The sequence below is a fragment of the Triticum urartu genome, chromosome 4A (assembly GCF_056163025.1).
Source record: "Triticum urartu cultivar PI428250 chromosome 4A, HENAU_Tu73, whole genome shotgun sequence".
In the NCBI taxonomy this organism is placed as follows: Eukaryota; Viridiplantae; Streptophyta; class Magnoliopsida; order Poales; family Poaceae; genus Triticum; species Triticum urartu.
The window spans coordinates 401,265,003-401,290,700 of NC_141876.1; the positions used below are offsets into that span (position 1 = coordinate 401,265,003).

Sequence of the window (25,698 nt, forward strand, 5' to 3'; positions counted from 1 at the left end):
GGCCCGGGGCGACCCGCTGGGCTGGATCTTCCCCCGAGTGCATGTCTTATGTATTTGTGTATACCAATGACTGCCTCTTAGTCACCGTCGAACTCTCTCTCCGCTACGCTCGGCGGCGGCAGCGCGAGGGTTACCCTATCCTCCAGTGTCCGCGTCGGAGTCCGCAGTTCCTCTAGTTCCGGCGGGGCTTCCTCGGTGGGACGATAGTTCAGAAGTGCGCGAGAGCTTCAGGAGGTTCTAGCATGGCGGAAACACCTTTTACAGGAGACGAAAGCGAGAGAAAGAAGGGAGACGGGGAGAAGCCGAAGTTGTTGGGAGATCCAGTAGACAGTAGTGGAGAATCTTTGGGGGAGGGGGCAAGGCAGGAGATGGAGGAAGCGGGAGTGGCACTATAAGTCGGGGGGAAGCCGAGGGAGAGAGCCATGTCTGGGGTCCAATCCCGAATCTTGAGGACGGGTTTGAGGGTCTACACTTATATGGACAAGAGGAGGTTGATCTGGATTTCAGTGATGAGCTTGATGAACTAGTTAAAGAGATCAGGTGGATGGCAATCTTCAAGGTACATACGGCATGCCAATTCAATCATTCAGTGTTGTGTTGTTCAACACAATGCACATGGCATGGTCGGCTGCCCAGCAAGTGTTCTTCAAACCAAAGGGCGCAAATATTTTCATTGCGCAATTTAGTTGCCTTGGTGACTGGAGGAGAGTTATGGACAGTGGTCTGTGGCTGTTCCGCAATGCAGTTGTAATCATACAGGAATATGACAACGTCAGTAATGTGAATGATTATAAGTTGAACAAAATACCACTGTGGGAAAGGATTAAAGGTGTTTTGGAAGGCCTGATGAGGAAGAAGGAGTTGGCGGAGAAGGTGGCTCACGAGGTGGGAGAACCACCAATCACGGTGATGGTGAATGAGGGAATCATCAACACTTCAAAATATTTGAGGGCAAGAGTTTTTCTAGATGTGCAAGTTCCTTTGGTCAGATTTGTTCTGATAACTTTAAAGGAGAGCAAAACGTACCCCATATACTATGAAAAACTTCCAGATTTCTACTATTTTTGTGGCCCTAAGGGGCATATAGTGGAGGAATGTGGGGATGGAGTGCATGATCTCAGTAAATGTGAATGGGGGGAGTGGCCCATGTGGAATTTTGAAGGGCCGACTGTGGGTCAAAATTAGGGAAGGGGAGGTGGTAGAAGTGTAGCTGAAAGGGGTGGGCGTACCAGGGATTGTCGAGGTGGATGGGGACGAGGAGCAGGTGGACGAGGTCCTAATGATGTTGAGCGAAGTGCAAACGATCAGTATAATGCAGATTATACCGCTCAGGATGCAAGGTCAGGCAACGAAGTTAACCCTTGAAATTCTAGGAAAAGGTTAGTAGATCCGGATGGCTCTCTGAATTCTCCAGGCCAGCCAGTGGTTCAGGTTCCACCGGGTTCTGTTGCAGGCAAAGTTTTACAAATAGAGGGTGTTACTCCTGCAGCTGCATATGGTAATGCCACTGCAGCACCTAGGAAGGAGCCTATTGTTAAGAGAAGGAGATGGGGAGAAGGATAAGTGGGAGAAGGTGATGAGTTGATGAATGGGGCGGCCTCCCTTGTGGAGGGTCGCCAGTCCCAATGAGAACATTGTGCTAGAATTGTCGCGGGATTGGCGACCCCGCGATAGTTCTGAGCTTCGGGAGCTCATTCAGGAGAGTTTGTCGTCGGTAGTTTGCATTGTGGAGACACAATTGTTAAAGCAGAGAGTGGAGGGCCTGGCGATGATGTTAGGTTTTGAGGGAGGTTTTGCAGTGGCTAGTTATGGACGGAGCGGAGGCTTGGGACTTTTCTGGAGGCATGGATTGAATGTTCGAGTGAAGAATTTTTCTCGTTACCATATTGATGTGTGGGTTGCAGAACCGGGTAAGGAGGATTGGAGGTTGACTTGCTTTTATGGTGAGGCAAACCATAGTTTGAGGCAAAACACATGGGATACTATGATCCGTCTGAGAGGTGAGTCCATGCTGCCATGGCTGTGCATAGGGGATTTTAATGAGATACTCCATAGTGAGGAGCATTTTGGACCCAATGAAAGGGATGCAACACAGATGGCAGGGTTCAGAGAAGCTGTTGATTTATGTGAGCTGAATGATCTGGGATAATAGGGGTGGATTGGACTTTCGAGAAGAAGATCAACAATAATCAATTTTGTCGAATTCGCCTAGATAGAGGTCTATCCACGGCAGAGTGCAATGAGATGTTTCCTTTCACCTCCCTTCATCACATGACAATAGTGAAATCAGATCATGAACATGTAGTTCTTTTTAATGACCTAGATGTTGCAAAGAGAAGAGTTGGTCATGACCAAATTTTCAAATACGAACAGATGTGGGAGCAACATGTGAACTTCTCATCCATGCTGAACGGTGAGTAGGAGGCCGATGGGAAGTGTATTTCAGTGACTGAGCTTGCAGCAAAGCTACAGAGAGTGTCATGTACTCTCGCAGATTGGGGATCAAAGGAATTTCGTAAAGTGAGGTCTGAACTTAGGAAACTTAAGAGTAGATTGCAATCCTTACGGTCATTAGTTGGGAGAACCGGACCATCTCTTGAAGAAATTAAGACTAAAGCTAGAATAATTGAATTGAATTTTCGGGAGGAAATAATGTGGCGGCAGAGACCAAATCCAATGGCTAGCTGAGGGGGACGGTGACACCAAATTCTTTCATCAGAATGCCATTAATAGGAGAAGGCACAACCGTATAACTAAGCTAGTCAGGCAGGATGGAACAATGTGTGCTGATGAGGAGGAGATAAGAAATATGGCGATTGAGTTTTATAAAAATCTATACAACAGTGAGCCTATAGTGGGGATTGAGGAGGTCCTCTCTCATACCCCATGAAAGGTAGATGAGGAGATGAATGTAATGCTTGCTAAGGCATATACTGAGAAGGAAGTCAAAGAAGAATTGTTCCAAATGTTCCCAACCAAGGCACCCGATCCAGACGGTTTTCCAGCACACTTTTTCCAGAAGAACTGGGGTGTTTGTAGTGATGAGGTTACTCGGGTGGTGTTGAGAGTGTAGAATGGGGAAGAATCTCCAGAGGTGATAAATAGGACGTTCATCGTGTTAATTCCAAAGATATCGAATCCAACCTCTTTAACTTAGTTTTGACCAATAAGCTTGTGCAATGTAATCTTTAAGATTATTTCCAAAGTGCATGCTAACCGGTTGAAATTTTTTTGCCGAAGATTATTTCACATGAGCAATTAGAATTTGTACCGGGGAGACTCATAACGGATAATATTATTGCTGCTTATGAGTGTTTGCACTTTATGAAAAGGTCTAGAAGAAAGAATAAGTCTCATTGTGCATTAAAACTTAATATGATGAAGGCGTATGATCGAGTTGAGTGGAACTATCTCAAAGTTGTCATGATAAAGTTGGGATTCAGTTCTAGTTGGGTATCTAGGATCATGCAATGTGTCAAGGCAGTTACTTTTTCGGTGCTGGTGAATGGTGAGAAGAAGCAAGAGTTTAAGCCTTCTATAGGAATAAGGGAGGGTTATCCCATCTCTCCGTACCTGTTCTTACTTGCTGTAGAGGGCCAATCTTGTGTACTGAAGGCAAGTAGTATGAATGACAATGTTAGAGGGGTAATGGTTTCTACAACCGCCCCTGCTGTAAATCATCTTTTATTTGTGGCTAATTGCTTGTTGATGTTTAAGGCTAACTTGGAGGGGCGACAATTATCAAAGATGCTATCCAAGTATACTGCAATGCCTCAGGTCAGTGAGTAAATTTATCCAAGTCAAGTATTTTTTTTGGTGAGGGGTGCCCAAACAGTACGAGCACGTTGATCAAGGGTGTTCTTGATGTTCCAAAAGAATCTTTGGTTGAACGGTATCTCGGACTACCGTCGGATGTTGGGAGATCTAAGAATGGTTCCTTCAAATACATTAAGTACAGAATTTGGTTCAAAATCCAAGGGTTGGTGGAGAAGTGCATGGCTTCGACTAGTAAGGAAGTGTTGATCAAATCTGTAACCCAAGAAATTCCCACTTTTTCAATGTCTTGTTTCCTTCTTCCTCGTGGTCTTTGCCAACAGATTGACATGATGTTGCGAAAATTTTATTGGGGTAGTAAAAACGGGGAGAGGAAGACACCTTGGGTCTCTTGGGAAGCAATGACAATGCCAAAATATCTTGGGGGTTTGGGATTCAGGGACACACAAATGTTTAATCTAGCAATGCTAGCGAAACAATCTTGGCAAATTTTGCAAGATCTGAGCTCCTTGAGTTCTAGAATATTGAAGGCGGCCTACTTTCCTGATGGCGACCTGTTGGAGGCGGAGCTAGGAAATCAACCATCTCAAGTCTGGCGGGCTTTATGTGAGGGTACTTCCATCCTTAAGCAGGGGCTTGTCAGAAGAATTGGAAATGGAGAAGCTACAAACATTTGGAATCAAAACTGGCTTCCGAGGGACAATTTGTTGCGTACATTACATCCGAGGTCTCAAGACCCACCAGAGCGCATTGCTGATCTGATTAACCCTGCAGAACGAAGGTGGGATTTGGAAGCTATGATGTAACACGTGCAGTCGATCGATGTTGGAGTAGTACTTAATATACCTCTAAGCTCTTATAATTTTGAAGACTCTTGGGCTTAGCATTATGAATGGTCTGGGTATTTCACGGAACGATCATCTTACTGTTTGATTATGGAAACTAAACGGAGAAGAGTGGATTGGCTGGAGCACCGATCGGGAGGTTCAGATTTGGAAAGTGCTAATCGGAATTGGAGGAGGTTGTGGAAACTAAAGGTGGCGGCGAAACTTAAAAATTTCGCATGGCGACTTGCCAAAAACTCCATCCCAACTGAATCGCTTCGCCATCACAGGAACATGTCTGAAATAGATGTCTGTCCGGTTTGCAATGCGGAGGTGGATACTTGGAAGTGTGTGTTGGTAGAATGCAATATGGCAAAATGCGTCTCGTCGCTTGTGGATGAAGAGCTTGTCGAGCATCTGATTACATGCAGACATGGCGACACTCGTTTTTGGATGATTGAGCTGTAGGAATCAATGGGGCAAGAAAAATTCGTGAGAACACTCGTAACGCTTTGGTCGATCTAGTGGGCAAGGTGTAAGACAATCCATGAATAAGTTTTCCAATCTCCACTCACAAATTTTTCCTTCATTCAGAGATACATGTCCAATATCGGCCAGATTTCTATCAAGAGGGCCCAGGTTCTACCGCAAGCTGACATAGGTGTTCGGCAATAAGTTTCTAATGTTGGTCGTAGATGGACTGCTCCAAGCCAGGGTTCGGTGAAAATCCATGTTGATGCAGCAGTGGGCAGGCATGAAGGCAAGGGAGCCATTGCGGCTGTGTGTCGAAGAGAGCACGGAGAATACTTGGGATCTTCAGCAGTATGTTTTGCATATTTAACCGACCCCGAGATCCTTGAAGCGCTGGCGTGCAGTGAGGGTTTTTCTTTAGCAGCTGACTTAGCTTGCTGGCAGGTTGTATTATTGACAGATTATGCAGCTACTGTTGAGAATGTACAAGGAGATCATAAAGGAATGTCGAGAATGATTATAAAGGAAATCCAAAAGAAGATGCAAGGCTTTCAAGCGGTGCATATAGTCCATCATAAGCATGAGTTCAATGTTGAAGCACATGTTTTGGACAAAGCTGCTATTCCTTTAGATCCTGAAGGCACATCTGGTTATCTGTTAAGCCAGGTTTTATTTGTATGCCACAAAACATTTTGTTTGAATAAAGATGCTTCCACCCTAAAAAACGTATTTGTGTATACCAGGACCGTATTAGAGCATTTTTCACATCCGGGACGGTTGTGTTATGTGCCAGCAAGTTTATATACCAATTACCAAGTTACTTAACTTTCTGTCTGCTTTCCGTCCTAACTTTTGCGTAGTGTTTTACCTTAGGGCACCTTCAACGGCGACCCTCAAACTACCTGCATTCGTCCGAACCGAGTGATACAGAAGTGTTGTGTTATCCAATGCGAGCTTGTATCGGTCCGCGGGTGGTCCAGACGTACTTTCTCCCACAAATCGGAGACAAACGTGGGGGCTTTGCGGGCGTCCGAACGACACTCACGCCCACTTCTGACCGCACTGGCCAACCCAAACCCCCTCTCTCGACCACGCGCACTTCCCGCTCAAAACGGTCAACGCTGCTACAGAGTGTCAGGGCCTGCATTCATGCCCCGCCAAAGGGGACGCGACCGCTCACTGGCGCTAGCCGAGAGAGCGCCGCCCGCGCCACTTCCCAGTGCAGGCGACCGCTCCGCGTTAAAATGACACGCCGTCCGTCTGTCTGTCGCCCACATTAATGACATGCGGTTGCCGAGACGGCTACTCCGGCTCCACCTGTCTCTCCTTCTGCCGCCCACCATTGCTATATAAACTGCTGTCCCAGCCATAGCCACAGTCATTCACCTCCGGTCCCTCTCTGCACCACTCCTACAATGGATTCCTCTCACGCCAAAGCTCTCTAGGATGGGCTAACGTCGGAGCAAAAGAATGAGATGGCCGCCATTGTTGTCGGCTGGCAGGCCGGGAAGCAACCGGAAGACGGCGACGTCCCAATGGAGGATGCGTCCGACGACGAGCCGGCGTCAGCCTCCTTGTCCGCGCCACCCTCGCCAGTGCATTGCACCATGAACAGAGGCAAGGCACATTGCCCATTACATGGACAAGGTGCGGGAGGAGCAGTTCCGGGAGGCGCAGGTCGATGCCGCCTACAACCACCAACTCCTCTAGGAGCACCTACATGCGTAGGAGCAGCTCGATGCTGGCATGGCGATCGCGCCGGACGCGGACCCAGTGGAGCAGGCGGCGCAGCTTGCTACCTCTTGAGCACTGCGCTGGTTTTCCCTTGAAGAGGAAAGGGTGGTGCAGTAAAGTAGCGTAAGTATTTCCCTCAGTTTTTGAGAACCAAGGTATCAATCCAGTAGGAGAACACGCACGAGTCACCTCGTACCTACACAAACAAATAAGAACCTCGCAACCAATGCGATAAAGGGGTTGTCAATCCCTTCACGGCCACTTGCAAGAGTGAGATCTGATAGAGATGATAATAATAAGATAAATATTTTTGGTATTTTTATGACATAGATTGAAAATATAGCAAAATAAAGTAGATTGGAAACTTGTATGATGGAAAATAGACCCGAGGGCCATAGGTTTCACTAGTGGCTTCTCTCAAGATAGCACAAGTATTACGGTGGGTGAACAAATTACTGTCGAGCAATTGATAGAAAAGCGAATAATTATGAGAATATCTAGGCATGATCATGTATATAGGCATCACGTCCGAGACAAGTAGACCGACTCCTGCCTGCATCTACTACTATTACTCCACACATCGACCGCTATCCAGCATGCATCTAGAGTATTAAGTTCATAAGAACAGAGTAACGCCTTAAGCAAGATGACATGATGTAGAAGGATAAACTCATGAAATATGATGTAAACCCCATCTTTTTATCCTCGATGGAAACAATACAATACGTGTTGTTTCCCTTTCTATCACTAGGATCGAGCACCGCAAGATTGAACCCAAAGCTAAGCACTTCTCCCATTGCAAGAAAGATCAATCTAGTAGGCCAAACCAAACTGATAATTGGAAGAGACTTGCAAAGATAAACCAATCATACATAAAAGAATTTAGAGAAGATTCAAATATTGTTCATAGATAAACTTGATTATAAACCCACAATTCATCGGATCTCAACAAACACACCGCAAAAAGAAGAGTTACATCGAATAGATCTCCAAGAGAATCGAGGAGAACTTTGTATTGAGATCCAAAGAGAGAGAAGAAGCCATCTAGCTACTAGCTATGGACCCGAAGGTCTGAAGTAAACTGCTCACACATCATCGGAGGGGCCATGGAGTTGATGTAGAGGCCCTCCGTGATCAATGCCCCCTCCGGCGGAGCTCCGGAAAAGGCCCCAAGATGGGATCTCTTGGGTACAGAAGGTTGCGGCAGAGGAATTAGGTTTTCGTGGAGCTCCTAGATGTTTGAAGGGTACATGGATATATAGGAGGAAGAAGTAGGTCGGTGGAGCAACAAGGGGCCCACGAGGGTGGAGGGTGCTCCCAGGGGGGTGGGCGCGCTCCCTGCCTCGTGGCCTCCTTGATTGATTCTTGACGTCCACTCCAAGTCTCCTGGATCACATTTGTTCCAAAAATAACGCTCCCGAAGGTTTCATTCCATTTGGACTCGTTTGATATTCCTTTTCAGTGAAACTCTAAAATAGGCAAAAAACAGCAATTTGGGCTGGGCCTCCTATTAATAGGTTAGTCCCAAAAATAATATAAAAGTGTAAAAATAAGCACATTAACATCCAAAATAGATAATATAATAGCATGGAACAATCAAAAATTATAGATACGTTGGAGACGTATCAAGCATCCCCAAGCTTAATTCCTGCTCGTCCTCGAGTAGGTAAATGATAAAAACAGAATTTTTGATGTGGAATACTTCCTAACATATTTCTCAGTGTAATTTTTCTTTATTGTGGCATGAATGTTCAGATCCGAAAGATTCAAGATAAAAGTTTAATATTGACATAGAAATAATAATACTTCAAGTATACTAACTAAGCAATCATGTCTTCTCAAAATAACATGGCCAAAGAAAGTTATCCCTACAAAATCATATAGTCTGGCTATGCTCTATCTTCATCACACAAAGTATTAAATCATGCACAACCCCGATGACAAGCCAAGCAATTGTTTCATACTTTTGATGTTCTCAAACTTTTTCAATCTTCATGCAATATATGAGCGTGAGCCATGGATATAGCACTATGGTGGAATAGAATGGTGGTTGTGGAGAAGACAAAAAGAAGGAGAAGATAGTCTCACATCAACTAGGCGTATCAACGGGCTATGGAGATGCCCATTAATAGATATCAATGTGAGTGAGTAGGGATTGCCATGCAACGGATGCACTAGAGCTATAAGTGTATGAAAGCTAAACAAAAGAAACTAAGTGGGTGTGCATCCAACTTGCTTGCTCACGAAGACCTAGGGAAATTTGAGGAGTCCCATCATTGGAATATGCAAGCCAAGTTCTATAATGTAAAATTCCCACTAGTTTATGAAAGTGACAACATAAGAGACTCTCTATCATGAAGATCATGGTGCTACTTTGAAGCACAAGTGTGGAAAAAGGATAATAACATTGTCCCTTCTCTCTTTTTCTCTCATTACATTTTTTAGTTGGGCCTTCTTCTTATTTTTGGCCTCTTTTTTTCGTCCGGAGTCTCATCCCGACTTGTGGGGGAATCATAGTCTCCATCATCCTTTCCTCACTGGGACAATGCTCTAATAATGATGATCATCACACTTCATTTTACTTACAACTCAAGAATTACAACTCAATACTTAGAACAAAATATGACTCTATGTGAATGCCTTCGGCAGTGTACCGGGATATGCAATGAATCAAGAGTGACATGTATGAAAAATTATGAATGGTGGCTTTGTGACAAATACGATGTCAACTACATGATCATGCAAAGCAATATGACAATGATGAAGTGTGTCATAACAAACGGAACGGTGGAAAGTTGCATGGCAATATATCTCGGAATGGCTATGGAAATGTCATAATAGGTAGGTATGGTGGCTGTTTTGAGGAAGGTATATGGTGGGTTCATGGTACCGGCGAAAGTTGCGCGGTACTAGAGAGGCTGGCAATTGTGGAAGGGTGAGGGTGCGTATAATCCATGGACTCAACATTAGTCATAAAGAACTCACATACCTATTGCAAAAATCTATTAGTTATCGAAACAAAGTACTACGCGCATGCTCCTAGGGGGATAGATTGGTAGGAAAAGACCATCGCTCGTCCCCGACCGCCACTCATAAGGAAGGCAATCAATAAATAAATCATGCTCCGACTTCATCACATAACGGTTCACCATACGTGCATGCTACGGGAATCACAAACTTCAACACAAGTATTTCTCAAATTCACAACTACTTAACTAGCATGACTCTAATATCACCATCTCCATATCTCAAAACAATCATCAAGTATCAAACTTCTCTTAGTATTCAATGCACTTATATGAAAGTTTTTATTATGCCTAAAAGCAAATTGCCATGTTGTTCTAAAGGACTCTCAAGATAATATAAGTGAAGCATGAGAGATCAATTATTTCTATAAAATAAAACCACCGCCATGCTCTAAAAGATATAAGTGAAGCACTAGAGCAAAAACTATATAGCTCAAAAGATATAAGTGAAGCACATAGAGTATTCTAATAAATTCTAATTCATGTGTGTCTCTCTCAAAAGGTGTGTACAGAAAGGATGACTATGGTAAACTAAAAATCAAAGACTCAAATCATACAAGATGCTCCAAGCAAAACACATATCATGTGGCGAATAAAAATATAGCTCCAAGTAAAGTTACCGATGAACGAAGACAAAAGAGGGGATGCCTTCTGGGGCATCCCCAAGCTTAGGATTTTTGGTGTCCTTGTATTTTACCTTGGGGTGCCATGGGAATCCCCAAGCTTTGTCTCTTGCCACTCCTTGTTCCATAATCCATCAAATCTTTACCCAAAACTTGAAAACTTCACAACACAAAACTTAACAAGAGAATCTCGTGAGCTCCGTTAGCGAAAGAAAACAAAACACCACTTCAAGGTACTGTAATGAACTCATTATTTATTTATATTGGTGTTAAACCTACTGTATTCCAACTTCTCTATGGTTTATACACTCTTTTACTAGCCATAGATTCATTAAAATAAGCAAACAACACACGAAAAACAGAATCTGCCAAAAACAGAACAGTCTGTAGTAATATGTAACTAACGCAAACTTCTGGAACCCCAAAAATTTAAAATAAATTTATGGACGTGAGGAATTTATCTATTAATCATCTGCAAAAATAATTAACTAAATAGAACTCTCCAATAAAAAATGGCAGCAATTCTCGTGAGCGCTAAAGTTTCTATTTTTTACAGCAAGATCAAAAAGACCTTCCCCAAGTCTTCCCAACGGTTCTACTTGGCACAAACACTAATTAAACACGAAAAACACAACCAAAACAGAGGCTAGATAAATTTTTCATTACTAACAGGAGAAAAAAGCAATAAATAAATATAAAATTGGGTTGCCTCCCAATAAGCGTTATCGTTTAACGCCCTTAGCTAGGCATAAAAACAAGAATAGATCTAGGTATTGTCATTTTTGGTAGGCAATTCTTCAATAAGACACCTATAACTTTTAGGAGTTTTTTCTTTTTATTAATTATCAAACTCCTAGGCACGAAATCAAGAAAATCATTTGTAGCAAAAGGTTCCTTAAGGATAGTGAGAAAATTGGGGTGAACACTTATGGATTTGAGGTCCGCATTTTCCTTACTAGAAGTTTCACCCTTATTTATAGGAACATACATCAATTTGGCAATCTTAGCATTAGGAGGAATGTTTTTCACGGAAGAAAAGGCAGAACCAAGGTTGGTAATAATATCCTCAATTTTATCAATTCTAGTGGAATCTTGATCTATCTTTTCATTAACCATAGGTCCCTTTTCCTTAAAAAAATTAAGAGCCACTCCTACCTTAGATCCGTATTGGGTAACTTGGTTGTGGATCTTCCTATCCAAATTTTCAATCAACTCTATGATAGCAACTTTAGTTTCAATAATTTCAAGCCTTTGCTTCCTTAAGGAACCAAAAAGGTGGTGGGCCAAACAAATCTATCATAGCATTATAAGAATCAAAAGTATGGCTACCCAAGAAATTTCCTCCAGTAATGGTATCAAGAATATATCTATTCCAAGGCGTGATGCCTACATAAAATCTATGAAGAAGAACGAAGTAGATTGCTTCCTAGTAGATCTATTTTGTGCATTGCAAATTCTGTACCAAGCATCTTTTAAATTTTCTCTCTCCCTTTGTTTAAAATTAAGAACTTCATTCTCGGGAGACAAGGGAGTAGATAAAGGACTAGCCATAATGACGAGGCAAGCGAAAAAGAGGCGAACGGAAAAGAGAGGGCGAATAAAACGGCAAGGTTGAAGTGGGGGAGAGGAAAACGAGAGGCAAATGGCAAATAATGTAATGCGAAGGATAAGAGTTGTGATGGGTACTTGGTATGTCTTGACTTGGCGTAGATCTCCCCGGGAACGGCGCCAGAAATCCTTCTTGCTACCTCTTGAGCACTGCGTTGGTTTTTCCTTGAAGAGGAAAGGGTGGTGCAGTAAAGCAGCGTAACTATTTCCCTCAGTTTTTGAGAACCAAGGTATCAATCCAGTAGGAGACCACACACGAGTCACCTCGTACCTACACAAACAAATAAGAACCTCGCAACCAACGCGATAAAGGGGTTGTCAATCCCTTCGCGGCCACTTGCAAGAGTGAGATCTGATAGACATGATAATAATAATAAGATAAATATTTTTGGTATTTTTATGATATAGATTGGAAGTAAAAGATAGCAAAATAAAGTAGATTGGAAACTTGTATGATGTAAAATAGACCCGGGGGCCATAGGTTTCACTAGTGGCTTCTCTCAAGATAGCATAAGTATTACGGTGGGTGAACAAATTACTGTCGAGCAATTGATAGAAAAGCGAATAATTATGAGAATATCTAGGCATGACCATGTATATAGGCATCGCGTCCGAGACAAGTAGACCGACTCCTGCCTGCATCTACTACTATTACTCCACACATCGACCGCTATCCAGCATGCATCTAGAGTATTAAGTTCGTATGAACAGAGTAACGCCTTAAGCAAGATGACATGATGTAGAGGGATAAACTCATGCAATATGATGTAAACCCCATCTTTTTATCCTCGATGGCAACAATACAATACGTGTCGTTTCCCTTTCTGTCACTAGGATCGAGCACCGCAAGATTGAACCCAAAGCTAAGCACTTCTCCCATTGCAAGAAAGATCAATCTAGTAGGCCAAACCAAACTGATAATTGGAAGAGACTTGCAAAGATAAACCAATCATACATAAAAGAATTAAGAGAAGATTCAAATATTGTTCATAGATAAACTTGATCATAAACCCACAATTCATCGGATCTCGACAAACACACCGCAAAAAGAAGAGTTACATCGAATAGATCTCCAAAAGAATCGAGGAGAACTTTGTATTGAGATCCAAAGAGAGATAAGAAGCCATCTAGCTACTAGCTATGGACCCGAAGGTCTGAAGTAAACTACTCACACATCATCGGAGGGGCCATGGAGTTGATGTAGAGGCCCTCCATGATCAATTCCCCTTCGGCGGAGCTCCCGAAAAGGCCCTAAGATGGGATCTCTTGGGTACAGAAGGTTGCGGCGGTGGAATTAGGTTTTCGTGGTGCTCCTGGATGTTTGCGGAGTATATGGATATATATATATAGGAGGAAGAAGTAGGTCGGTGGAGCAATGAGGGGCCCACGAGGGTGGAGGGCACGCCCAGGGGGTGTGGGCGCGCCCCCTGCCTCGTGGCCTTCTCGATTGATTCTTGACATCCACTCCAAGTCTCCTGGACCACGTTTGTTCCAAAAATAACGCTCCCGAAGGTTTCATTCCGTTTGGACTCCGTTTGATATTCTTTTTCGGCGAAACTCTAAAATAGGCAAAAAACAGCAATTTGGGCTCGGCTAATAGGTTAGTCCCAAAAATAATATAAAAGTGTAAAAATAAGCCCATTAACATTCAAAATTGATAATATAATAGCATGGAACAATAAAAAATTATAGATACGTTGGGGACGTATCACTGCTCGACGCCTACCGCTCCGTCCGCGAGATCCGTCTGGCCTGTTGGCGGTACCGCCGGCTGGCGGACGCCTACAAGTAGTGCGACGAGGCGACAGGCGAGGTGTTCGGCGAGACCGACTACGAGGACGACATCGCCGACTCCGCCGAGGCTGCGCCACACCACCAGGACCACAAAGCCGGTCGTCCACGGGCTCCGCTGGCAGCGAGGAAGAGTAGTGCATGGTAGGTCGCCGACACTCAGGTCCCAAGAAGGCCACCGCTTCTCCCCTCATGTTGATGCATATCTTGGTGGGCTCAACATCGGCGGCCGATTAGTCACTTGGCGGTGATGTGGAGGCGGACAACTTCACTTCCTGAGGCACCGGAGCCGGAGGTTAAGGAGGCGGAGCTAGAGAAGGTGAAGCTTCATTTTTTGGGGATCATGGCCAGAGAAGGGGAACAAGCGTCGGCGATCTTTTAGTTTAGATAATATACCTCTAGTGTCGGACGAGCGCCATTTTTAATTAAACTATTTGTCCTCCCTATCCGTGGATGGTGTTGGGGAATGTAGCATAAATTCAAAATTTTCCTGCGTATCACCAAGATCTATCTATGGAGAAACCAGCAACAAGGGGAAGGAGAGTGCATCTACATACCCTTGTAGATCGCTAAGCGGAAGCGTTCAAGTGAACGGGGTTGATGAAGTCGTACTCGTCGTGATTCAAATCACCGATGATCAAGTGCCGAACGCACGGCACCTCCGCGTTCAACACACGTACGGAACGGAGACGTCTCCCATGCCTTGATCCAGCAAGGAGGAGGGAGAGGTTGATGAAGATCCAGCAGCACGACGGCGTGGTGGTGGATGCAGGGCGTCACAGTAGCAGGGCTTCGCCTATACTACGAGAGAGAGACGTAACGGGGAGAGAGGGAGGGGCTGCACCAAAGGCAAAAGGTGTGTTTGAGAGGCCCTCCTACCCCACTATATATAGGAATCCCAAGGGGGGGGGTGCGCCAGCCCCTAGGAGATCCAATCTCCAAGGGGGTGGCGGGCAGGGGAGGAGTCCTCCCCCCCCCCCCCAAGGCACCTAGGAGGTGCCTTCCCTCCTTGGGACTCTTCCTTAGGGTTTCCCCCTTCACCCTAGGCGCATGGGCCATAAGGGAAGTGGCGCCCCAGCCCACTTTGGGCTGGATCCCTTCCCACTTCAGCCCATGGGACCCTCCGGGATAGGTGGCCCCACCCGGTGGGCCCTCGGGACCCTTCCGGTGGTCCCGGTACAATACCGATGACCCCGAAACTTGTCCCGATGGCCGGAACAGGACTTCCTATATATAAATCTTTACCTCCGGACCATTCCGGAACTCCTCGTGACGTCCGGGATCTCATCCGGGACTCCGAACAATATTCGGGTTACTGCATACACATATCTTCATAACCCTAGCATCACCGAACCTTAAGTGTGTAGACCCTACGGGTTCGGGAGACATGCAGACATGACCGAGACGTTCTCCGGTCAATAACCAACAGCGGGATCTGGATACCCATGATGGCTCCCACATGTTCCATGATGATCTCATCGGATGAACCACGATGTCAAGGACTTAATCAATCCCGTATACAATTCCCTTTGTCTATCGGTATGTTACTTGCCCGAGATTCGATCGTCGGAATCCAATACCTAGTTCAATCTCGTTACCGGCAAGTCTCTTTACTCGTTCCGTAACACATCATCCCGTGATCAACTCCTTGGTCACATTGCGCATATGATGATGTCCTACCGAGTGGGCCCAGAGATACCTCTCCGCTTACACGGAGTGACAAATCCCAGTCTCGATTCGTGCCAACCCAACAGACACTTTCGAAGATACCTGTAATGCACCTTTATAGTCACCCAGTTACGTTGTGACGTTTGATACACCCAAAGCACTCCTACGGTATCCGGGAGTTGCATAATCTCATGGTCTAAGGAAATGATACTTGACATTAGAAAAGCTTTAGCATACGAACTACACGATCTAGTGCTATGCTTAGGATTGGGTCTTGTCCATCACATCATTCTCCTAATTATGTGATCCCGTTATCAACGACATCCAATGTCCATGGTCAGGAAACCGTAACCATCTATTGATCAACGAGCTAGTCAACTAGAGGCTCACTAGGGACATGGTGTTGTCTATGTATCCACACATGTATCTGAGTTTCCTATCAATACAATTATAGCATGGATAATAAACGATTATCATGAACAAGGAAATATAATAATAACCAATTTATTATTGCCTCTAGGGCATATTTCCAACAGTCTCCCACTTGCACTAGAGTCAATAATCTAGTTCACATCGCCATGTGATTAACACTCACAGGTCACATCGCCATGTGACTAACACCCAAGAGTTTACTAGAGTCAGTAGTCTAGTTCACATCACTATGTGATTAACACTCAATGAGTTTTAGGTTTGATCATGTTGCTTGTGAGAGAGGTTTTAGTCAACGGGTCTGAACCTTTCAGATCCGTGTGTGCTTTACAAATCTCTATGTCATCTCCTAGATGTAGCTACCACGTTCTATTTGGAGCTATTCCAAATAACTGTTCTACTTGGAGCTATTCTAAATTATTGCTCCATTATATGCATCCGGTATCTCTACTCAGAGCTATCCGGATAGGTGTTAAGCTTGCATCGACGTAACCCTTTACGACGAACTCTTTTACCACCTCCATAACCGAGAAACTTCCTTAGTCCGCTAGTTACTAAGGATAACTTTGACCGTTGTCCTGTGATCCATTCATGGATCACTCTTGTACCCCTTGACTGACTCATGGCAAGGCACATTTCAGGTGCGGTACACAGCATAGCATACTGTAGAGCCTATGTCTTAAGCATAGGGGACGACCTTCGTCCTTTCTCTCTATTCTGCCGTGGTAGAGCTTTAAGTCTTAACTTCATACCTTACAACTCAGGCAAGAACTCCTTCTTTGACTGATCCATCTTGAACACCTTCAAGATCACGTCAAGGCATGTGCTCATTTGAAAGTACTATCAAGCATTTTGATCTATCCTCATAGATCTTGATGCTCAATGTTCAAGTAGCTTAATCCAGGTTTTCCATTGAAAAACACTTTCCAAATAACCCTATATGCTTTCCAGAAATTCTACGTCATTTCCGATCAACAACATATATTCATCAGAAATTCTATAGTGCTCCCACTCACTTCTTTGGAAATACAAGTTTCTCATAAACTTTGTGTACACCCAAAAACTTTGATCATCATCAAAGCATACATTCCAACTCCGAGATGCTTACTCCAGTCCTTAGAAGGATTGCTGGAGCTTTGCATACTTATTAGCATCTTTCAGGATTGACAAAACCTTCCGGTTGTATCACATACAACCTTTCCTCAAGAAAATCGTCGAGGAAACAATGTTTTGACATCCTATCTGCAAGATTTCATAAATAATGCAGTGACTGCTAATATAATTCCAACAGACTCTTAGCATCGCTACGAGTGAGAAAATCTCACCGTAGTCAACTCCTTGAACTTGTCAGAAAACATCTTAACGACAAGTCGAGCTTTCTTAATGGTGACATTTACCATCATTGTCCGTCTTCCTTTTAAAATCCATCTACACTCAACAGCCTTACGACCATCAAGTAATTCTTCCAAAGTCTACACTTTGTTTTCATATATGGATCCTCTCTCGGATTATATGGCCTCGAGCCATTTATCGGAATCTGGGCCCACCATCGCTTCTCCATAGCTCGTAGGTTCATTGTTGCCTAGCAACATGACTTCCAAGACAGAGTTACGTACCACTCTGAAGTAGTACGCATCCTTGTTATCCTACGAGGTTTGGGAGTGACTTGATCCGAAGTCTCATGATCAATATCATAAGCTTCCCCTTCAATTGGTGTAGGTGCCACAGGAACAACTCTTTGTGCCCTGCTATACACTAGTTGAAGTAATGGTTTAATAACCTCATCAAGTCTCCGCCATCCTCCCACTCAATTCTTTCGAGAGAAACTTTTCCTCGTGAAAGGACCCGATTCTAGAAACAATCCCTTATTGCTTTCGGATCTGAGACAGGAGGTATACCCAACTGTTTTGGGTGTCCTATGAAGATGCATTTATCCGCTTTGGGTTCGAGCTTATCAGCCTAAAACTTTTCACATAAGCGTCGCAGCCCCAAACTTTTAAGAAATGACAGCTTAGGTTTCTCTAAACCATAGTTCATACGGCGTCATCTCATCGGAATTACGTGGTGCCCTATTTAAAGTGAATGTGGTTGTCTCTAATGCCTAACCCATAAACTATTGTGGTAATTTGATAAGAGACATCATGGTATGCATCATATCCAATAGGGTGCAGTTATGATGTTCGGACACACCATCACACTATGGTGTTCCAGGCTGTATTAGCTGTGAAACGATTTCCACAATGTCTTAATTCTGTGCCAAACTCGTAATTCAGATATTCATCTCTATGATCATATCATAGATATTTTATCCTCTTGTCACGATGATATTTCAACTTCACCCTGAATTTACTTGAACCTTTCAATAATTCAGACTCGTGATTCATCAAGTAAATATACTCAACATTTACTCAAATCATCTGTGAAGTAAGAACATAACGATATCCACTACATGCCTCAGTACTCATTGGACTGCACACATCAAAAATGTATTACTTCCAACAAGTTGCTTTCTTGTTCCATTTTACTGAAAAACGAGGCTTTCAGTCATCTTGCCCATGTGGTATGATTTGCATGTCTCAAGTGATTCAAAATCAAGTGAGTTCAAATGGTCCATTTGCATGGAGTTTCTTCATGCATATACACCAATAGACATGGTTCGCATGTCTCAAACTTTTCAAAAATGAGTGAGTCCAAAGATCCATCAACATGGAGCTTCCTCATGCGTTTTATACCGATATGACTTACGTGGCAGTGCCACAAGTAGGTGGTACTATCATTACTATCTTTTGGCATGAACATGTGTATCACTACGATCGAGATTCAATAAACCATTCATTTTAGGTGTAAGACCATTGAAGGTATTATTCAAATAAACAGAGTAACCATTATTCTCCTTAAATGAATAACCGTATTGCGATAGACATAATCCAATCATGTCTATGCTCAACACAAACACCAATCTCGATGGTAGAAGGAGCGTGCGATGCTTGATCATATCAACATTGGAAACACTTCCAACACATATCGTCAGCTCACCTTTAGCTAGTCTCCGTTTATTCCGTAGCTTTTATTTCGAGTTACCAACACTTAGCAACCGAACCGGTATCTAATACCCTGGTGCTACTAGGAGTACTAGTAAAGTACACATCAATACAATGTATATCCAATATACTTCTATCGACCTTGCCAGCCTTCTTATCTACCAAGTATCTAGGGTAATCCTGCTCCAGTGGCTGTTCCCTTTATTACAGAAGCACTTAGTCTCGGGTTTGGGTTCAACCTTGGGTTTATTCACTAGAGCAGCAGCTGAATTGCCGTTTTATGAAGTATCCCTTCGTGCCCTTGCCCTTCTTGAAACTAGTGGTTTCACCAACGATCAACAATTGATGCTCCTTCTTGATTTCTACTTTTGTGGTGTCAAACATCACGAACATCTCAAGGATCATCATACATGTCCCTGATATATTATAGTTCGTCACGAAGCTCTAGCAGCTTGGTGGTAATGACTTCGGAGAAACATCACTATCTTATCTGGAAGATCAACTCCCACTTGATTCAAATGATTGTTGTACTCAGACAATCCGAGCACAAGCTCAACAATTGAGCTTTTCTCCTTAGTTTGCAGGTTAAGAAAATCGTCGGAGGTCTTATACCTCTTGACGTGGGCACGAGCCTGAAATTCCAATTTCAGCCCTCAAAACATCTCATATGTTTCGTGACGTTTCAAAACGTCTTTGGTGCCTCAACTCTAAACCGTTTAACTGAACTATCATGTAGTTATCAAAACGTGTATGTCAGATGTTCACAACATCCACAGACAACGTTCGAGGTTCAGCACACTGAGCGGTGCATTAAGGACATAAGCCTTCTAAGAAGCAATGAGGACAATCCTCAGTTTACGGACCTAGTCCGCATAATTGCTACTATCAACTTTCAACTAAATTTTCTCTAGGAACATAACTAAACAGTAGAACTATAGCGTGAGCTACGACATAATTTGCAAAATCCTTTTGACTATGTTCAGGATAATTAAGTTCATCTTATGAACTCCCACTTAGATTAGACATCCCTCTAGTCATCTAAGTATTACACGATCCGAGTCGACCAGGCCATGTCCGATTAACACGTGAGACGGACTAGCCAACGTCGGTGAACATCTTCATGTTGATCGTATCTTCCATACGACTCGTGTTCGACCTTTCGGTCTCTGTGTTCCGAGGCCATGTCTTCACATGCTTAGGCTCGTCAAGTTAACCCTAAGTGTTTTTGCATGTGTAAATCTTGCTTACACCCGTTGTATGTGAACGAAAGGATCTATCACACCCGATTAACACGTGATGCTTCGAAGCGACGAACTATAGCAACGGTGCACAGTTAGGGGAGAACACTTCTTGAAATTTTAATGAGGGATCATCTTATTTACTACCGTCGTTCTAAGCAAATAAGATGTATAAACATGATAAACATCATATGCAATCAAATAGTGACATGATATGGCCAATATCATGTAGCTCCTTTGATCTCCATCTTGGGGCTCCATGATCATCTATTACAAGAACATGATTAATCTCATACATTACATATATCATTCATCACATCCTTTTGGCCATATCACATCACATAGCATACCCTGCAAAAACAAGTTAGACGTCCTCTAATTGTTGTTTGCATGTTTTACGTGGCTGCTATGGGTTTCTAGCAAGAACGGTTCTTACCTACGCAAAGACCACAACGTGATATGCCAATTGCTATTTACCCTTCATAAGGACCCTTTTCATCGAATCCGATCCGACTAAAGTAGGAGAGACAGACACCCGCCAGCCACCTTATGCAACTAGTGCATGTTTGTCGGTGGAACCGGTCTCACGTAAGAGTACGTGTAAGGTTGGTCCGGGCCGCTTCATCCCACGATGCCGCCGAATCAAGATAAGACTAGTAACGGCAAGCATATTGAACAAAATCAACGCCCACAACTACTTTGTGTTCTACTCGTGCATAGAAACTACGCATAGACCTAGCTCATGATGCCACTGTTGGGGAATGTAGCATAAATTCAAAATTTTCCTACGTATCACCAAGATCTATCTATGGAGAAACCAGCAACGAGGGGAAGGAGAGTGCATCTACATACCCTTGTAGATCGCTAAGCGGAAGCGTTCAAGTGAACGGGGGTGATGAAGTCGTACTCGTCGTGATTCAAATCACCGATGATCAAGTGCCGAACGCACGGCACCTCCGCGTTCAACACACATACGGAACGGAGACGTCTCCCATGCCTTGATCCAGCAAGGAGGAGGGAGAGGTTGATGAAGATCCAGCAGCACGACGGCGTGGTGGTGGATGCAGGGCGTCACAGTAGCAGGGCTTCGCCTATACTACGAGAGAGAGACGTAACGGGGAGAGAGGGAGGGGCTGCACCAAAGGCAAAAGGTGTGTTTGAGAGGCCCTCCTACCCCACTATATATAGGAATCCCAAGGGGGGGGTGCGCCAGCCCCTAGGAGATCCAATCTCCAAGGGGGCGGCGGCCAGGGGAGGAGTCCTCCCCCCCCCCCAAGGCACCTAGGAGGTGCCTTCCCTCCTTGGGACTCTTCCTTAGGGTTTCCCCCTTCACCCTAGGCGCATGGGCCATAAGGGAAGTGGCGCCCCAGCCCACTTTGGGCTGGATCCCTTCCCACTTCAGCCCATGGGACCCTCCGGGATAGGTGGCCCCACCCGGTGGGCCCCCGGGACCCTTCCGGTGGTCCCGGTACAATACCGATGACCCCGAAACTTGTCCCGATGGCCGGAACAGGACTTTCTATATATAAATCTTTACCTCCGGACCATTCCGGAACTCCTCGTGACGTCCGGGATCTCATCCGGGACTCCGAACAATATTCGGGTTACTGCATACACATATCTTCATAACCCTAGCGTCACCGAACCTTAAGTGTGTAGACCCTACGGGTTCGGGAGACATGCAGACATGACCGAGACGTTCTCCGGTCAATAACCAACAGCAGGATCTGGATACCCATGATGGCTCCCACATGTTCCATGATGATCTCATCGGATGAACCACGATGTCAAGGACTTAATCAATCCCGTATACAATTCCCTTTGTCTATCGGTATGTTACTTGCCCGAGATTCGATCGTCGGAATCCAATACCTAGTTCAATCTCGTTACCGGCAAGTCTCTTTACTCGTTCCGTAACACATCATCCCGTGATCAACTCCTTGGTCACATTGCGCATATGATGATGTCCTACCGAGTGGGCCCAGAGATACCTCTCCGCTTACACGGGGTGACAAATCCCAGTCTCGATTCGTGCCAACCCAACAGACACTTTCGAAGATACCTGTAATGCACCTTTATAGTCACCCAGTTACGTTGTGACGTTTGATACACCCAAAGCACTCCTACGGTATCCGGGAGTTGCACAATCTCATGGTCTAAGGAAATGATACTTGACATTAGAAAAGCTTTAGCATACGAACTACACGATCTAGTGCTATGCTTAGGATTGGGTCTTGTCCATCACATCATTCTCCTAATGATGTGATCCCGTTATCAACGACATCCAATGTCCATGGTCAGGAAACCGTAACCATCTATTGATCAACGAGCTAGTCAACTAGAGGCTCACTAGGGACATGGTGTTGTCTATGTATCCACACATGTATCTGAGTTTCCTATCAATACAATTATAGCATGGATAATAAACGATTATCATGAACAAGGAAATATAATAATAACCAATTTATTATTGCCTCTAGGGCATATTTCCAACAGATGGATGCGGAAGGAAATTTATAGATCGCCGTTGAAGATGCCCTTAGGCCAACTCCACCGCGCGACCCCATCTTGTCCGGGTGCGTCCGTTTGGGGTAGAACGGACGAATAGCATGGCCCAACGCGCGACCCCAAATGGACAAATGTCCGGATTCCGTCCGTTTTCGACCCATCCCCGGCCCAAACTTGCGCTGAGTTTGGGGTGAAACGGACATCGCGCGTACGGGCTCGCCGCATGCCCTCCCCCCCCTCCCGTGGCCCGCCTGTCGGGGACACTAGCAGTCCCTTCGCTTCCAACGCCTCCAGCCTCTCTCCCCCGCCCCGCGCCGCCGCCGGCGCCGCCACTATTCTCCGGCCGCCTCCTCACCGTGCAGCCCCTGGCCGTCCATACCAAAGCACGTCTCGACATGGCCGCCACCACACTCGCGCTTTCGTCGTAGTTTTGACCGTCGATCGAAGGAGGTTTGGCCGCCGCCGTCATAGCCCGCGGCAGAGGGGATACGACCACTTGCGATGTACCACGATGGCCACCTGCGACGTACCAGAGCGGCCAGTAGCCGGCCGCCAACCACCGCTGCTGCATCGAGGTGATCATCGCGGCCTCTTTGCCACCGCGAGCGCAAGGTGTTCGACACTTTGCCCACAAAGGTATGGACAATGGAGATGAGTTTTTCTTCCACCACTTCATTTGTTCATCGGACGATTCATCGTCGGATGATGAAGATGTTGTGATGGCTGCACTCGTCGTTCACGACCACATTCAACAGCAGGTTCCTCGGTACAGGGGGTCACTCCCTGGCCGTGCTCCCAACCTGAACCGCAACAGGGAGAGAGGCCACACCCTGCTCTATGCCGATTACTTTGCGAACACCCCGCTCTTCAAGCCGGATAAATTCCGTCACCGTTTTCGTATGGCAAGGCATGTGTTCAATCGTATTCGAGAGGGAGTGGTTGCTCATGACCCATACTTCGAGTGCAAGACGGATGCCCTTGGCAAACTTGGATTCTCCTCTTACCAGAAATGCACCGCGGCTATCCGCATGCTTGCATATGGAATTCCAGGCGATCTGGTGGATGAGTATGTGTGTATGAGTGAGACTACATGTCTGATGTCAATGTACAAGTTCTGCCAGGCTGTGATCGAGGTGTTTGGCCCTGAGTACTTGAGGCAGCCAACTGCCGCTGATACAGAAAGATTGTTGGCAACCAACGCAGCTAGAGGCTTTCTAGGCATGCTTGGCAGCATAGATTGTATGCACTGGGAGTGAAAGAACTATCCATTTGCTTGGCAGGGCCAGTATAAGGGGCATGTCAAAGCGTGCACTGCCATCTTAGAAGCGATGGCTTCGCGGGATCTTTGGATATGGCATTTTTTCTTCGGCATGGCAGGTTCTCACAATGATATCAACGTGTTGCAGCGTTGTCCAGTCTTCGCAAGGCTTGCAGAAGGCCACTCCCCACCTGTCAACTTTGAGATCAACGGCCACCAGTACAACAAGGGATACTATCTAGCTGATGGTATATATCCTAAGTGGTCAACTTTTATGAAGACAATCTCGAACCCCCAAGGTGAGAAGAGAAAGAGATTTGCCCAAATGCAAGAGAGTGCTAGAAAGGATGTGGAACATGCTTTTGGTGTGCTTCAATCTGATGGGGTACCGTTCGAAACCCTGCACTGTCATGGGATGAAAGGAAGCTTTGGGAGGTGATGACTGCTTGTGTGATCATACACAACATGATCGTCGAGAACGAGCGTGATGACAGTATCTTCGACCAAGGATTTGATTATCAAGGTGAAAATGTTGAGCCCCTGCACTAAGAACCGACCATGTTTGAACAGCTGACTTGGTTGAGCACGTGTGGGATCATATTGGCAACCAATAGATGTATTGGTTCATCTTATGTTCATTCAAGACAATTCCGATTTGGTTGTAAAACTATTTTATTAGAGACAATTTCGATTGGGTTGTAAAACTATTTTTATTTTCAGACAATTAATATTTGGACGTGCAAACCAAATATTTGACCCTGGCATTTTTCAACCAACCGTATTCGATATGAAAATATGGGCATTTTTCAACCAACCGTATTCGATATGAAAATATGGGCATTTTTGACCCTGGCAGAAAGGATGGGGCAAACGGATGCGCCCGCGCGCTGGACGCACGACCTCCGCATCACAGGACAGGCCCGGACACGACCTTATTGTCCTACCCAAACGGACCGATTCGAGATAAAACGGACATCCGTTTGAGGTCACGCGGTGAAGTTGGCCTTAGTACCTTGGTCTATCGGATGTTCCTACATGAGCTTTTCTTCTTGGCCATTATTGCTGCCGTTTGTGTGAAAGTTCCTGTTGATCCTAGTTGGAATTCTGCCGGTGTTCGCCGCTGAAATTAGGCAGCGACCTGGCGTTTGCTTGACGATCCAGAACCACCTTTGCGTACTGATGAAACTTTCAGATTCGTCCCTGCCCAACCTTGTACGTAGTCGTGCTTTCCACGACAAGCCATGCCGCCGAGCATCGACTAGAGAACGACATGCCGTGGCTGCTGAAGGGGAGAAATGGCCGCGTTGTTCCCAAAATATAAGAGTGTTTTTAACACAAGTATAGTGTCAAAAACGCTGCGTTTTTAACACTACACTAATGTTAAAAACGCTCTTATATTTTGGAGCGTTTTTGACATTATACTAGTGTCAAAAACGCTTTTATATTTTAGGACAGAGAAAGTAGAAAATAGGTTGTGCAAAGAGTGCGGCGTTGCAGAGGCCAGGCTCCATTGAGCCCGTTTTGCAAAAAAAAATTAAAATATATTTAAAAGTTTCAAAAAATATTAATTCTTTTTATACAAATACATATACATGTCTGTCAAGTAGATAAAAAGTTTCATCATGTAATTCAGTTATTTGCGTGCTACATAAAAAAGATAAATATCTGACATAAAAACAACAAAGATATAGCCTATATTAATCTG

General features: G+C 44.8%; 1 protein-coding gene across 1 annotated transcript; it reads left to right on the forward strand.

The window, feature by feature from the left end:
• Positions 1 to 23,373: 23,373 nt before the first annotated feature.
• LOC147975977 (uncharacterized) lies at positions 23,374 to 23,991 on the forward strand. The gene has a single exon (XM_087520670.1). The coding sequence runs from the start codon at positions 23,374 to 23,376 to the stop codon at positions 23,989 to 23,991; it is 618 nt and encodes a 205-aa protein (XP_087376796.1).
• The last annotated feature ends 1,707 nt before the right edge of the window (positions 23,992 to 25,698 follow it).